The following is a 16953-nucleotide window of genomic DNA, read 5'->3' on the forward strand; positions in this document are numbered from 1 at the left end:
AGCAACCAACAAACCCCACTTAAAGAGCATGACATTATGTTACATGCTGTAAAAGATATGCTGGTGGCACAATAGCCACAAAAAAAATAATCACTAAAGAAGTTTTAACAGTGCATGGTTCTGAATAGCTTAGAAAGAGTAGTTGCATTTGCTTTTACGCTTATGGTGCTGCCGGTATTCTTCCCATTGCTTGGTAAAGCACTTTGAATTGGCAAAAGCACTACCTGAAATTGAAATTAGCTCTATCGCTGGAATACCTGGCACACAGCTGTGCTCTGCTCGTAGGTTTTTGCCATCTTAAAACTAAACCAGTCTGCCTAGCATAGGTTTTCTGCATAGCCCCTAATGCTTAGAGACCATTGTGATTACTTTCATTCACTTCAGTGGGAGCAGGCTCAGGCCCTCATTGAGGAGGCATTTATTTTAGATTATTTACTTTAGATAACAGTCTGTTATAACAGCCAGGAGGGCCCTGCTGGCCCACCTGGATTGATAATGGGAGGCAGAGACTTTCACCTCTGGGTCATCATGTCCAGTCTACGTCCAGTCATTAAGCACTGTTGACGTCTGATGGTGTGGGAGTATGTGTGAAATTACATGATGGTTCCATCCAGGTGTGTGTGTGTGTGTGTGTGTGTGTGTGTGTGTGTGTGTGTGTGTGTGTGTGTGTGTGTGACAGTGCTATCACAATAAACTACTCTGACTTCCGAAGGTGGTCCCACTGGATCAGGGTCGAGTTCCATTGGCGAGGGATATGAAGGAAGCGTACGCTTCTGCTGCCCCTGCTGTATGTGTTCTACGGTTAAACAGAGGACTTTGCTGTTCAGGGATGTGAGTCTGGCACCTTTTACCAGCACTAAATTTGTACCTGTGCATCCCTCCCCCGAAAACACACCGAACGCACACTGGCCCCTCTACCTGTCAGGGGAAGCTCTGACATGAGGCTGTTGTTTGCTTATTGCAGTTTCACAGGTTCGATTTTTAACTGTATATTTTCTTTTTTTCTTTCCAGAAGGTACCAGGCGCATCTGGTGGAGCTTTACCAAAAAGGAGGAATGCAATGCTATTTTTAGGTATTGTAAATAGCTGCTCTCACACAGTCCTTGTGTCTAATCCCAGTGCATGTGCATTTGGGTACACCTGCCACTCCAGCATGTCTGCCTTATTTTGTTTTGTTTTTAAAACTGTTCAAAGTAGAAAGATTACAAATTTGTAAATGTCTTCCTTTTAAAAAATATTATTATTAATGATCATCCCAAAACAGCCTCACAGGTATTCTCAAACTGCTTAGGGTTTGTTAGACACCTGTCTACTTACATGTGCGCCATCACCATAGTATATTGCTTTTATAATATGCTAATTTGGATTAACTGCTTCTATAGGGCCAGTCTGGGGATCCCTGATTCCTGCTTGTTGCTCTCAGGAGTAGTCCCATTAACTTCTGTGGAACTATTGGTAACTGCTTGTGAGTGTGAGTAAGGGGTCCCCATTCTGGTCCAAAGTAAATATAACTGTACATGTATACTGAACCTCTTTTAATAACACTCACACAATTCTATCTGCCTAACATGTCTCCCTGCTCTACGAAAGCTAGAAAGTGAGGGAAAGAACGGGAAATCCCCAATGAGTTTCCTTCATCTGCCTCTAATCATCTTTCCATCAAACCCCAATTTTCCTTGATATCAGTTGATTTATGCATCAACCAAGAAACCTTAGGACCCCATAAACTCATGCATTGGGACCCTACAGTATCAGCTCCAATCTGCCCATTTCTGGGGCTTTTCTGGTGCATTTTCTGTGTATTTTTTTCCTTTTCATGCCTTTCATGGGGTGGGGAGAGAATAGAAGCCATAATCACTACTGAAAGTAGCTAAGTAATTCTTCCTGAGGTGAAGGGGTTAAATGTTTTCATAGCAAAAGCCAGCTCTCTCATAGTGGAAGGGGGAACAATAGCTTGGCATCCCATTGGAGCTGCTTTGGTCTGTGGAATGTGTTGCTGAGAGGATCGTGATGGATTCAGTAATTTTTATGTCAGGAGTCAGTTCTGGAAAAGGTGCCTGGAGAAAAGAAAGGGAAAGTTAGTGAGAGGAGAGTAAACAAGTGAAGTCCCCCTTTCCCTCGCAGATTCAAGAGGAAGGGGTTGTTAATGAGGAGTTGGCAGGCACCGGTTTAAATGCTAGTTGCTAGCAGTTCATATTCAGAATAATTTTCAATTAACACTAAACGATTACAGAGTGGCTGCATAAGCTTCCGAAAGAAAGCAGACTGCCAAGCAGGGGTGCCTTGCAGTGTTAGTAACGCACATGTGAATGAGATGCACACAAAAAAGGCTCATAGAAACACAAGACCAAATTTTGTTATTGCTAATTTACTGCATGTGCATTTTATATGTCTTAAAGAGGGGCAGGAGTGATGCACCATTGCTCCTCTGCAGTTTGTTGCTAGAAGAGGGGCTTGAATGGTCTAGGATTTGTGCCCTTTCTTTAAATTGTGCCCTTGCATTTGACTATTCTGCTCCCATGCTGTTAGAGCTGATCCAGAGGTTCCAACAGTCTTGGTTCCAATTAATCCTTGAAGGCAGGGGAGTTATGCCAGTGATGAATTTGGCCCATTGAATTGTCACTGTTTACCCCAGGATCTTATGGATCTGAGACATCTGTGGAGATTCTGCTCTCCTCTGGGCTGTGTGCTCCTTCATAGTCCTCTGCACAGCTGTTGCTGCTTGGGGATGAACTGAAACTCTCTTGATACTGTCTCATTTTAATCATTTAAGTGGTGTTTTTACAGCAGTGGTTAACACCTGTATAGCCCTCTGTAAAGTGCTTTGAGATCTATGGATGCAAAGGTGAGTAAATAAATATGATTATCCCCATTCACAAATGGGGAAACTGAAGCAATGAGAGGTTAAGTGAATTGTGTGAGATTGCACAATGAGTCAGTAGCAGAGATGGTAAGAGAACCCAGGTCTCCTGACTCCAAGTCTGGTCCCCTATCTGCTAGGCCATGTTGCTGCTAGATGCTCTCTCATAGCTGGTGTTGAGTTGCCAGACTTTCCATCTTTACAGAACTTTATGTGCTGCTTTTGCTTGCTCATCTGGACCCAGAATTCCATGATAGAGGCTGACACCAAACTGGCAGTGATTGGTCAGCCAATGCATATACCTAGCCAGTCCTGGCTCACACAGGTAGCGGGGCTGCAATAGATGATCAAGTGGCCTTCTGAGATAGGTTTTGGGTGTCTTGATCTGAGTGATTCCAAGCAGCCCCAGTGAAGCTGGTTTTCTGTACAGTCAGGCTAGTTTGGGCACCTGTTGCACTGCTAGTTAGAATCCTCTTTGATATACGGCTATTAAGACTATTAAACCCCTTCCGGTCTCCTTTATTAGAAACACATCTTTACAGTTCTCATGGAATGGCTTCCAGAACTGCTGCTCTCATGAGAATAGAATGGAAATGAAGAAATCTGAAAAATTAGTAGGATCAAACCATTATGAGATACTCCTTCCCAAAACACTGAAAAGAGCCATGGTAGAGGGTGTGCTGCCAGTTGTCTAAGTTAGAAACAAAAATTAGCCTAGGAAGGGAAGAGAGAATCTTTACTTTGAGTTTGCAAAAATGTCCTTGTGTGAACTTTGTGTGAACGTCTCAAGCTTTCCCTGATGACATCTGGTTAATTGCTTTGGTGAACTCATTTGGAGCCAATGTGGCTAGTCTTCCAGACCATAAAGACCTTGCAGGCAAAATGTGCTTGTGCTCTGTTTTCAGTGAGGATATCTTTAACTTGTCTATTTATTTTGCAATGTTACCACCTTCTTAAAAGGGTTCAGTCAGCTAGCTTGTGGCTCAATATTTAGATTTTGTGTTCATGTAAGCGTGATTGTACAAAATACAGACACCACTCTATGAATAGAAATGGTGATTTGAGGATTTAAACATTCCCCTGTAGCATTGTGAACCTAAGTACAATAGAGTTGTGCCAGCACATGAGAACCAAAAGCGAAACGGGGTAAGAAGTGAGTGAAATTGTCACTTTCTAGTTTCATTACCCAAGCTTGAGTGAAATTCAGAAAAGTGGACAGACAGCATATATAATGAAAAGAAAATAAGAGTTTACAAATATTGCAGTTTTAATAATTTGTTGTTTTAGAGCCATAGGAAGGGAGCCCTGACTACAAAACATGTTAACAACCATACTTACATTAAATCAGTATAACTAACCCTAACGTTATTAGGAATACAACTAGAGATTTTAATTTTGTTAGCTTAGTTTTCTTTGCCTACTTAACTTGTAATGTTGAAGAAAATCCACAGTACAGCGGGAGTGGAAGTAATGATTATATTAACCGCTATGGTGTTAAACTGAGGTAAATACCTCCTAGTAAAAATAGTACTTAATGCTTTACATCTTCAAAGCACTGTGCAAATATTATCCAATTTATAGTTAATGCTTTAGTGGATCCTAGCGAGAAGCATTGTAAAGTCTCAGCTGGGCTGCAGTTTGGTTTCCTTTCACCAGACAGGATGAAATGGCTGTAGAGTATATTTATTATTTATCTATTTCTTTTATAGCTTTGCTAGTGAGCTTGGTTCTTTACAGACATGTCTGAGGACAGAATCCTTGTTCCAAATGGCTTGCTATCTGAATAGACAGATGCTGCATTCATGATAATTTGGGGGCAGCTGGAAGGAATGATTTGAGGTTCAAGGGCTTGAGCCTCTGCCATTCAAGGTAATGGGATCAGGACTGAGTCCTAAATGAGACTTGATTTTCAAGACCCCTTTGTAGGGCCTCAGTATTGGTTGCAGACTCATTGATCTGTGTTATGAGGGAGCTGTCTGTCTCACACACAGGCATCACCACACACACGATGGATATCCTGTTTGGGGGTCCTGCCTGGGATCTAATTATGCCACTATTATTAGTGTGTTCAGTTGGTAACTCATCTAAATCTAATCTGGGCATGTCCAGTCAAGTGTTTCTCCCTTCTTTTCCCTCTAGTAGCTTAGTTTACAGCACTCTCTGCCACCAACTGCCCACTCAGCTGCTGTTTTCAGTCAGCCAGCGGCAGTGCACTTCTCACTATCACTAGAGTGATGCTTATGAGCTGGGCCAGATGATAGCTGAGGTAAATTTACCCTGCTGACTGTTTGCCCAAAATAACAACCCCAGCCTGGCCTCCACTCAGAGCATTGGTTATTTTGCCTTCTCTTTCGTCCTCTCCCTCAGCATGCTCTTTGTGACCTGTGGGTGCTCTGTTTTGATGACCACAATGTTTAATTGTGCCTATGACAGCCTCATAAAGCTCCTGGTCCCTTAGAAGGGAAATACATTGCCCTGTGTGGGTTCAGCATCAATGTGTCAGCCTTTCAGAATTGCTATAAACCAGTTGTCTGGTGGCTGTGTGAGACCTCAGAGCTAAAGTAAACTCATTACTACACAGGGGTTCCTGGGCTCATGGTATTCGAGCATCTTGAAGTGCTGCCTTCACCTGGGAAGGGATTGTGTGGGAAAGGGGCTTCCCAGCACTCCTTGCCACTCATGTCACATTGATTCTAAATCAAATTTGCTCAATTTACAAGTTAAAATAGATTTTTTCCCCCCTAATTGCTGGCTCACCAAACCTAACCTGAGTTCTGAAATTCAAGTGGGTTCTTCCCTGCTCACGCATAATCCCCAGTAACAATTGTGGATGGCAAATTCTACCCGCAGTTACTCCAAGGCAGCCCCGTTCTCTCATAATAGAACATAGTTAATTGTTCTGTTGATCAAATACGAATTCACCGTCTCTCAGCTTTGTTGGCTCTGCGGGGTTACTGGAAATAAAAAGGAAGGAGAATTTATTTTTGTCATTGAACTAAACACCTCTGAACGTGCACAGGCCAGGGTTTTCCAAAGTGGCTAGTGATTTTGAGGTGCTCAACTTGACAGCTTTTAAAGGGGCCCAGCTTGAAGTGCTGAGAACTCACCCTCTGAAAATCAGGTCCCTTTAAGGTGTTAGTCACCCAAAGTTAGGCACCCAGAATGGCTAGTCACTTTTGCAAATCTTGGCCACATGGAGCAGAAGTGTTTAGTGAGATGGTGGTGGTTTTGCATACTCCCTTTTCAAAGAACCACAAATTAAATCTTCATTCTTTCGCTAGCACTGATGCAACAGTGTATGTCTTTTTTTGTCATGCTGCCTTGAAGTCAGGCTTCTGAGGTGATTGTACGGGGAGAATGTAATTCCCTGGTCTTGTAGCAATCTGAATGGCATGAAGCCTTAAAAGATCAATTAAATTTCCCCTTTTCCCCTTCTTCTCTGTAGCTAAAATGGTGGATACTTTTAAGTGTGTCATTACCCTCATTGTCAAGGGATTGATTGCTAATGGGACACGGAGCCTTTCACCTCTAGGTCACCGGTTCAAATCCAGGTCAGGTCAGCGTTACTGAGCTTGGTCAAAATGAGCTGCTAGGAGTGGCGGTTTCAGTCTGGTTCTTACAACCAGAAGAGCCAGCCGTTGCTATTTGTATATAGCAGATTGTTAATGCTAGAGCAACTGATCATCCTTAATGTCTGTAAAGTGAAGAAATAAAAAATATCAAAGGTCTTTACAGATGTCTAAAGGTATTGGCAATGGTCAGAGCAAGCCAGTGGCTCTCAACTTTTCCAGACGACTGTACCCCTTTCAGGAATCTGATTTGTCTTGCGGACCCCAAGTTTCACCTCACTTAAAAACGACTTGCTTACAAAATCAGACAAAAATACAAAAATGTCACAGCACACTATTACTGAAAAATGGCTTCCTTTCTCATTTTTACCATATAATTATAAAATAAATCCATTGGAATATAAATATTGTACTTACATTACAGTGTATAGTATGTAAAGCAGTATAAACAAGTCATTGTCTGTATGAAATTTTAGTTTAGTACTGACTTCGCTAGTGCTTTTTATGTAGCCTGTTGTAAAACTAGGCAAATATCTAGATGAGTTGATGTACCCCCAGAAGAACTCTGTGTACCCCCCAGGGGTACATGTACTGCTGGTTGAGAACCACTGGAGTAAGCCATCCTCCAGTGCCCTCTGGTGGCTGATTGAAATGTATCGTTACAGGCTCCAAATGGGACGACTCGCCTTCTCCACACCTGTGTTGATATATGCTGGATATTTTAGCTGCTTTGGGGAACTGGAGCATAACACTTCTGGAATTACCTAGAGACACTTTGTGTTTAAACTGTTTAACCTTATGGATGGGGGCCACTGTCAGTATCTTGGGCATTACTGAACTTCAGCATGGTTTGGTGCCACACACCTTAGTGGCTTGAGGTTGTTTGGTTTGATTTCTCTTTAAGAACAGATAAGTTATTTTTAGGTGCATTCTGGAAAAAATTAGCATTGTGGTTGGATCCATAGAATTCCTTCAAAATCAAGGGTTGAAATGGGAAATGTTAAAGAAGCGCTGGCTGTAGTGGAGTTATTGGGTGATCCATATTAGACTGCTGTGAAAGTGATTTGTAAGGAAAAGGATTATTGAGAGAATTGGCTAGCCAGGGAGTTGGTAATGGCTTAGTCTCTCCTCTCTAGATCATCTGTTTTAATCTCGCCCAGGTTGCTAGTGACTAAAGGTTGCTACTTTCTGTTGGCTGTCTTTTCAGCCTATGTGCAATGGGTTGGTGGGGTTGGGCCAGTTGTTATTAGACAAGTGGTCAGATTATTAAAACCCGAGTTGGCACTAGCTGATCCTTGCTTGGCAGCCTCAGCAGAGAGCCAAGGACTCAGTGGAGCCTGGATTATTGTTGTCCCTAGAGGTGATCCCGCCAGGTCTGATTAAGGTGTATTAGTGTGAGAGTTTGGGAGAAGCTCCTACTGATGCTGTTTATTCTGTGACTGTTCTGTGGATAAGTAGAGGGTGTAATTTAACCTGGGCACCTTCCATCTTCACCTTACCCTAGGTTTCATACATTCCACATGTGCAGTGGTTGCTGCCAGTGCCTGTTTAACATTTAAGTAGATCAGTAAAAGTTATGTATGTGCCTGGAGAACAAATAAGGGCCAACCTGGGTCAGCTATCCACCACCTTAGGCCAGATGTTCTCTTCTCCTGTGACAGTATCTGATCTGTAGAAACCTGATGTCTAGATGGATCCTGCTTCCATCATGCTGATGGGAAAATGTCCATTGATTGCCATGAAAACTACAACACAGCCATGCTTTTACTTGTCACTCTCCTTACGCTGCTCCTTTTTGTGGCTTCATCTTATAAAATCTGCATCGCATAAAGGAAGGGAAATGAAAGATGATACAAAAAGCACCCAGATCTCATGTAAATATTACCACGTGTTAACCCAGTTAATCTTGGGCATTTGGTTTCCTATAATAATAATAATACTTGGGACTTTTCAGCTGTGGATCTCAGTGTATCATCTTATGTATTTATGTGTCCCAGAAGGCACCAGGAGAGCAGGCAAATGGTCACTGCAACACCCATCAGCTACTTTTACTCTACGTCCATCCGTTATTGGTTAGGAAGGGAAGTTACTTCACCGTACCCAAATTGCTCGGTATCATTAAGTTGGCCACCCACCGATGGGCAAATCACAGCCAATATTTCCCCAAGAGGCCCTCTGTTTTTGTGCACTTCCATTTTGGGGCATGCGGCATAATGTGAGACCTGTGGGTCTTGATTTTCAGAGCTGCTGAGCAACCACAACTCCAGGGCAGAGGTGCGGGAGTGAATAGGAGGTTCATGTTCTCAACACCTCTGAAAATCTGGGTGGCTCAAGTTGGGGCCCCCAAAAATGAGGCATCAAAGTTAAAAACCACTTTTGAAAACGTTGGCCTCAGCTTCTCTGTTCTTCACCTTCCTGATTTGTTTGTTTTACTTCATGGGGAATGATGTGAGACTTTGATTATTCTTGTCTACAGGGAAAAGTGTTTTTGCTAAACTCTAAGGTGTGAATTTAAATTATATAGCTATACAGGTATAAACCCCAGTGTACACACTTTTATTACAGTATGCGTGCCTTTTTTGGTTTAGTTCATGTTGCATGGGAAGGGGTTTAGGCTAAACCAAAGAAAGCCACTCTATACTGGAAAAAGTGTGTCCACGTGGAGGGTCACATTGGTATGACTATATTGCTATAATGGGTAAAACTTTCCAATACAGACAAAGCCTCAGTGTTTGTAAAGTGCTTCGAGACCTAGATGAAAGGTGCTACCAGAATGCATTATGTTCTTGTTCTTAATGAGTAACCCAAAAGAATACCAGGATCTTATCTACTTCCCAAAGTGCAATGTCCGTAACAACACAACGATGGCTGCTGTACTCAGTGGCCAGCGCAGCTGTGATTGTGAATGAGTATTAACTCAAGATGGATACTTTGGTCCTCAGCTTTTCACCCCAGAGAAGTTGTCAGATTTCAGTCTAAAGATTTTTTTTAGTTTCCTTAACAGTTTATCATCTCCTTACGTTCTCTCTCTCTCTTTTGCAGATCTAGAAACAAATGGCGATTTAAACAATGATGATTTTGAGTATGAAGATGAAGCCAAACTCGTTATATTTCCAGATCACTATGAAATTCCATTACCAAATATAGAGGAGTTGCCAGCACTGGTCAGTGAGTGTGTGCTACTGGTGGCGGAGTAGGAATTGACTCCAAGTTCATTTTTATGGATACAGGGATTTGTTTGCTCATGTGTATGTTGGTTATTTTTACTATTAGGGTCTCCCTCATCCCCTGCACGGGGAAATTAGGCAAAGGGGAGGCATTTGAAAAAATGTGACTTCCTGCATCTGTCTCTTGCTTTTATTTTACCTTCTTCCTTGTTCACTCCACTTATTCTGTCCTGTTCTTTGGCCAGTGGTTTATCTCTTAGAATCATAGAAATGTAGGACTGAGGCAGGACTAAGTATTATCTAGACCTTCCCTGACAGGTGTTTGTTTAACCTGTTCTTAAAAGTCTCCAATGATGTGGATTCCACAACCTCCCTAGGTAATTTGTTCCAGTGCTTAACCACCTTGACAGTTAGAAAGTTTTTCCTAATGTCTAACCTAATTTTCCCTTGCTGCAGTTTAAGCCCATTATGTTTGTCCTGAGTGGTTAAGGAGAGCAATTTATCACCCTCCTCTTTATAACAACCTTTTACATACTTGAAGACTGTTATCATGTCTTCTTGCTTTATCTTGATTATCTGTTTTTGACCCCTCTCTTTCTTCCTGGGGCACTTATATGGCCCTCATCACTGTAGTATCTCAGAACCTCACAATTAATATATTTATCCTCACATCACCCCAATATGGTAGGGAAGTGCCCCATTTAACAGATCGGGACCTGAGGCACAGAGAGACTAACATGGTAACCTGCCCACGGTCACACAGGAAGTTATGGCAGAGCAAGAAATTGAACTCCGGCCTGTGTCCCAGGCTAATGTCTTAATCTCTAGACCATCCTTCTCCTTTTGCTTCCCCCACCCTTTCTCTCTACTGTATTCTCTACCTCTTCCCCTATATGTTCTGTCTCTCCTTTCTTCTCCCCCCCAAAGCTGTTCTAGTGGAGGGATTTCAACGGGGAGAGGATGGTGGCCTTACAGATCACCTCTGGGTGGTGGAAGAAAGGGTAAAGACTGTGCTGGCAGAACTGGACCCATGGTGTGTGGAGACTAGCTCTTTGACAATGTTGAGGAGGTTGGAGAGGGGTGAAGCAAAAGAGACCAGGGCAGTTAAGAAGAGATGGCAGAGTTATGCAGGGTCTTGCAGGCAAGAGCGAGAAGCTTGAACTTTGAGATGGAGAAGTGGGAGCTGGTGGAGGGATTCAGAGGGGCGAGGTTAGATGGTGACGGGCAAGGAAGAGGATCTTAACAGCTGTCTTGTTGGACTGGAGAGAGGCAAAAACCCGGGGAGGCAAAAATGTTGAAAAGGAGCGTATGAGACAGTCCAAAGCAGCAGAGAGGATGAAGCTGGTGATGAGCCCCTGAGATCTGGCCAGGATGTGGTTGCTAGAGACCTCAGGGAGTGCAGGTTGAGTGGTATGGAAAGCGGAGGCAGCAGGATGAAGCTGGAGGAGCAACAGAGTCTGCATGTGTAGATAAGCATTCAATGAGATTGGAGGAGATGGGGGTTGGGGTGGTAGTTGGAGAGGTCAGGGGCCTGATTGCTGCGGCAGGGGGAAAGAAGGCCTGCTGGTATTGAGAGAGGAAGTGAGAGGTGAGTGCGTGGGTGGGTGAAGGCAGGTGGTGGTGGGGTTGCTGAGGCAGATTGAGGGATTAGAACATGCTACAGAATTTGGCACCAATGATGGGGAGAAGGTGGAGGGTGTTTAGGGAGGGAGGAGGGAGATCATGGCCATCCCAAGTGGAGAGAGAAGAGAATTTAAGGAAGCTGCAAACAGGTGATGGGGATTGAAGGCTTGGGAATTCCCCTTCAGCAGATGTGAGGCTTGGCAGTGCTTTGTACAGAAGTACTGAGTCGTGTCGAGAATTGACTCCTGCATCTGTTTTTCCATTTTTGTTGTTCTGTTATCTGCACTATCAAAAGAAGGCCCATGTTTTCCATCCTCGGTTTTGGATACACTATTTGAGGCACCAAAGGGCTTGATATTCAGAGACTGAGAAACCACAGTTCCCATTGACTTCAGTTGATGTTGTGGGTGCTCAGCACTTCTGAAAATCAGGAACAAGATGTCTCAAGATGGGTACCCAAAATCAGAGGCCATTTTGGAAAGTTTGGGCCAAATAAAAGCCCCAAACCTGCAGACACTTACCCACCTGCTGAACTTTAATCACATGAGTAGTTCTATTGGATTGGGGCTTAAGAATGTAACTCATACATTGGAAGATAATCTGTTTTCATTAGCTTGGCTCAAGGGTTGCCATAGGCAAAAAATAAAATATTTATTTACAAAAACCCACATGTCCTTAGATAATGTATTAGGTATTCTTTCAGTTATAATAATTTAATTTCCACTTTCAAGTTAATGCTGTTGGTTTGTCTTTTGTATGCCTCTGTGCTGGGACAATGAAACCAGACTTGTGAGTTTCACTTTCTGGTTCCTATAAGTTATCACAATGCTGCTGCAATGGTTGGGTTACAAACTCTGCATGGAAATATTTAAAACCCAAGCAAACTGGTTTCGTTAAAATAAAAATGCAAAATTTAAAAGCATTTCTCTTGATATTCGGGTTTGTGTTTAAAAAGAAAAGGATACGCAATCTACATTTGGGCTCTAAGCTATTTCACAGTGTGTCTTTATGGAGAAACATGTGGAGTTACGGGTTAAAGGAAAGCATTCTTATGTGATGTGTAGACTCATTAAAAAACCCACACTACACAGGTATGCTCTGTTTATAGGGGTAAGAGTTGACAGCTTGCAAACACCTAAGCTAGTTTAGAGAGTGTAAGAAAATGTCCTGCTTTAAGAATATGCGATATCTGCTGTTGCAGGGAAAACACACTGTTTATTTTTAAAGCAGCATATTTTATTATGGTCCCTGCCCTGCTATAGTAATGATGGTAATGGCTGTCATTCAGCAAAGAACTTATGTGCATATTGACGTCATGTTATGTATTTGCTTAAATATCTTGCTGAGTCGGGTCCTTAGTTCTAGCCAGATCCTTGAACTGGGCATAAACATTGACTCTGAGTTCCTTTAGGTTTGTTGCTACCAACTCTCACACCCAGCTAGCATTAGCCCCATCCGGACAATGGGCCACTCAGTTCTTTCACGGGAAACAAAGAACCATCAAGATTTTTTCCCTTGGGAAATAAAGGAAACTTTTGCTTGTTTTTCCAAATACCCTTTTCAGTTGGAAACGTATTTGTTATTTTTTGAGCCAGAACATAGAGGTCCTGATTCTGCCTTCAGTGATACCCAGGTGATGGACTTTACTGGGGCTGCACAGATGCAGCTGAGGGTAGAATGTGCCTTGGTTTATTTAGTGGCTTGGGAACATGAAGAGAGTTTATTTACAAAGGGGGAGACTTTCAAAGGCACAAAAGGCAGCTAGGTGCCTTACTCCCTCTGGCTTTCAATTGTACCTAGCGCCCCTTTGACAGAGGCTTTTCAGTTTTGCCTTCTAAGAACTGTTGGATGGGTTAGTTTTTGAGTTTGACCTCCCTGCTTTATTTGGCTTCATTTTACAGGTAACAATAGCTTGTGACGCAGTCCTCAGTTCAAAATCTCCCTACCGAAAGCAGGACCCGGACTCGTGGGAAGAAGAGCTACAAGTATCCAAACACGCCAAAACCCTTGTACAGATAGACAACGGTGTTAGGATTCCCCCCAGGTAGGGCACCAGGGTTTGTTTGTTTGTATGGTGACCAGCACGCTTCAGAAAAAGGCTCACTGACGGAGCTGCCCGTGTTTTGTGACTTTGGAGGTCCATGTGGGCAACTCAAGGAGCTGGTCCTAAGCCAAATGACCAGCTGTGAGACTCCCTTATACTCCACGTTGGTAGATGGTGGGCTTTTGTTTATTGACTCGAACATCAGCATTTTGGGTTGTAGCACTGATTACTTTCTTTTGCTTTACTTTCAATGTTCCCCATGGCAGTGGCTGGAAGTGCTCGAAGTGTGACCTGCGGGAGAACCTCTGGCTGAGCCTGACGGATGGCTCAGTGCTGTGCGGGAAATGGTTCTTCGATGGCAGTGGGGGAAACGGACATGCACTGGAACACTACAAAGAGATGGGCTATCCCTTAGCAGTGAAGCTGGGAACCATCACTCCCGATGGTGCAGGTTAGTTGCCAGGTGATTTGTGCTCAGCTGCAAAGAAACCAAAATATACAACAGACATCACAGCCTCTTTTATAGCCCAGAATAGCTGTATTTGTTAATAAACCTCTGTACACATCACACATTTTGGAGCAGCTGTGAGAGATGCAGATTTCATGGAGCAGATCCTCAACTGGTGTAAATTAACATAGCTTTATTGGTGCGTCACCAATTTACACGAGCTGGAATAGCCAAATCTTGTGTTATGTAGAGCTGATTTCCATGTCTGACAGCTTTTCTGTGCCTATGTTTCTTGACAGAAAGCATTAGCTCAGCTGTTAGCTTGTGTGAACTAGAATGAGTGAGATATATATGTGGGAACACGTATTGTATGTTGGTTTGTGGCTTTACATCTTCATGCTCTTTTAGTGCCTGTATATAGTCTAAATGTGGGTAGGAAATATCCTATAAATGTACTATCCATAGTAAATTGAGACACAAATATATGTGTATTGGGAGAGAAGGAACCAGGCTCTTGAAGAATGAAAGGTACACAATGTATTGCCATTTGTGTCACTCTATGTGGTGACTAACATAATTTTTCCATATTGGATAGCAGTAGGTTTAAGAAACAGATTTGTTACAGTTTCTTAAAAATTGTATAACTTTTGTAAATGTTCCCTAGTAAGATGCAGGATTGATTTATAATACATATGATTTAAGTATACTGGAAACTTGGTTTGCTTGAAATGAAAAGGAAAACCTAAGAATCTGTGAACCTTGGAAAAAATTCTAGTTTGAAGAAAACTCAAGTTTTGCACCATTTCTTCTTGCATTTCCTAGCTGTGTTTTTACTGCTGGGGAAACGTGATGAAAGCAGGATCTTTGTTTAGAAGTTTACTAGATTATAAGGTCAGAAGGAACCATAATGATCATCTGGTCTGACCCCTGCCTAGCGCAGGACATAGAATTTCGTCCAGTGATTCCTGCATTGATCCCAGACCTGATGTGATGTTTGTTAATTTTTGTAAAGTGCTTCAAGATCCTCACAGAAAAGGAGCTATATAAGTGGTGGTGTTCAATGTCAATTCTCTGACATTCCACTGTGTTGCTGTGGAGAGGATTATGAACTGGGGGGATTAGACAGGATAGTGGCATGAGGAGCCGCAATTCCTAAGCAAAGAGATTCTGTTTTCATACGACTATCAGGAGGAAGTATGAACAAAGAATATCATTATGCACTAGAATTTGGTTTTTAGTGCTCATGGTTGTATGGATGAAAACTGACTTTCCAAAAGCCATTTCCTGTTAAAGCTGGTGTATTTGCCCCTTGTATTTGTAATCCACATCAGTGAGGATTTGGTTGTAAGACGTTTACCTTACATTTGAATTATCAGCTTTTCCTTGATTCCATCAAAGCAGGGAAAGAATTTCCCATGCTTGAATACCACTCAGCTGCAGGGAAAGGACACTACTGCCCGCGGGAGTGCCTGATTCAACCTGCTGTTGTATTAGAATGCCTAGCAAAATTCACTCCCCCATTCCCAGATGGAGAATTTGATTCCTTGTGCATGTCTGATCTTGGAAGTTCAGTTTTTTAACGACATGAATGTAGAGGTCGGTCTTGACCTATCCCCATAGCAGGATTCTACTGTGTCTGCAAAAGAGTCTCTAAAGAGAATGTTTTTCACTGGTTGTCGGGCGCTCTTTAAGCAACAATACTAGTTTCCTGTCACTGTTGTCCTTCCGCCCTCACCCTATCATCCACCTCCTCTCTCTGGCCTCTCTGGTAACAAAGGGCAGACTGTCATCCTTCCTCTCTGAATGAGGAGCAGCAGCTGTTCTGCATGGGTCTTTGTTCCTGTTCTGTCTGAAGTCAACTCTGCTTCCCTTCAGAAAAGATTCTCTCCCTCCCCACTTGCTCACTTATTAATAAAACACTTCTCTTTATATACAAATGACAGTGGTAAATGTAATATTTTCTGTAGGGCTGGACTGTAACCCTACAATCCAGCCTGAGTAAGGGGCAGCATGTAGTTGCATTGCCCCACTTTGTTCCAGGGAGGGAGTAATCTATCAGCCCTTTTGCTGGCACAGATTGCTTCTCCTCTGCACCAACTCAGGTGTGCCAAGGCTCCACCTACTCTCTGCCCACCTCCCCAGGATGAGAGTAGTAGCCCACATATGGTCCATTTCCCCTCCTCCTTCCCCGCAGGCTCCAGTTCTGCAGGTACCACATGCAGGGAAGTATGGGAGCTCCTTGCCCCCTGTTATTCTCCGCTGCATGGAGGCACAGAAGGTCTCACAACTGAACCCATAGTGTCTTCTGGGGATTTCAAAGCACTGTACAAATAGCAACGAATTGCATGAGACACCCACAAAACAGGTGGTATCACCCCACTTTACAGCCCAAGGTCAGATGGCTGATCTGTGGCTGAGACAGGAATTGAACCCAAGTCTTCTGATTCCCAGCCCAGGGCCTCAATGTAGCACGTTCCCAGATCCTTGTTTGTCTGTGCCTTTCAAACTCCTCCACTGCAGGACAGATTCTGCCACCTCCTTCAGCTCTCATAACAACATAGTTGTGTCCCATTTTCTCCACTCTGGTGCCACATCTTTTAAACTGGCTGCAGGGCTAGAGGTGGTAATGGCTGAAAGCAGCATGCCCTGTTTAGCACAGACACAGATGTTGAATGAGCTGCTTCATGGATCCTTTGCATTGGCTGTCTCTGTCATGTAGTTCTCTAGGGCCTCCCTATGCAGCCAGCTCTCTAGGGTGAAACAGAGAGTCCCGCCCCCTATGTCTCTGACACTCTACCATGGAATCGAGTGCTGCATCTGGTGCTTGATTTAGCTGCAGAATTTAAGACTCCAACAGAAAAGAATATTGGGATAGCACTGTTCATCTTTCCATTTCTTCTTGCAAGCACCTCTGTTTTTGCTTCCCTTTAATTTCCACCCCAATTTTTTCTCATCTTCTCTTGTTTCCAGTGTTTCTGTGGGGATCATCAGGGTGTCTTTTCTTCCACTCCCCTCCACCATTTCCCACCACTGTGAGCCTCGCTTTTCCTTGCCAGCATAATTATTTCTTTGCTGACCCACCTCTGTTCTGAATCTACTGTGATCTGCTATACCAATGTGCTTCAGACTCAGCCACAGGGGCCCTCTTCTCCCCGCTCTGGGATTTGCTGCTCTTGATTTTAAATAAATGAGTTCCTTCTCTCTCCTCTTCTTCCTCTCTTCTCTCTCCTCTTCTTCCTCTC

The 16953-nt window shown here is 43.2% G+C and overlaps 1 protein-coding gene across 1 annotated transcript in view; it reads left to right on the top strand.

The window, feature by feature from the left end:
- USP13 (ubiquitin specific peptidase 13) overlaps nt 1–16953 on the top strand; it is a 78131-nt gene that overhangs the window by 23302 nt on the left and 37876 nt on the right. Inside the window, exons 3-6 of the mRNA XM_024204005.2 lie at nt 1013–1073; nt 9472–9593; nt 13121–13263; nt 13530–13714. Of these exons, the coding sequence (XP_024059773.1) occupies nt 1013–1073; nt 9472–9593; nt 13121–13263; nt 13530–13714 (511 nt within the window). The remainder of the gene's footprint in view (nt 1–1012; nt 1074–9471; nt 9594–13120; nt 13264–13529; nt 13715–16953) is intronic.

The sequence above is a fragment of the Terrapene carolina genome, unplaced genomic scaffold, assembly GCF_002925995.2.
Source record: "Terrapene carolina triunguis isolate 2854851 unplaced genomic scaffold, T_m_triunguis-2.0 Scaffold88, whole genome shotgun sequence".
Classification (NCBI taxonomy): domain Eukaryota; kingdom Metazoa; phylum Chordata; order Testudines; family Emydidae; genus Terrapene; species Terrapene triunguis.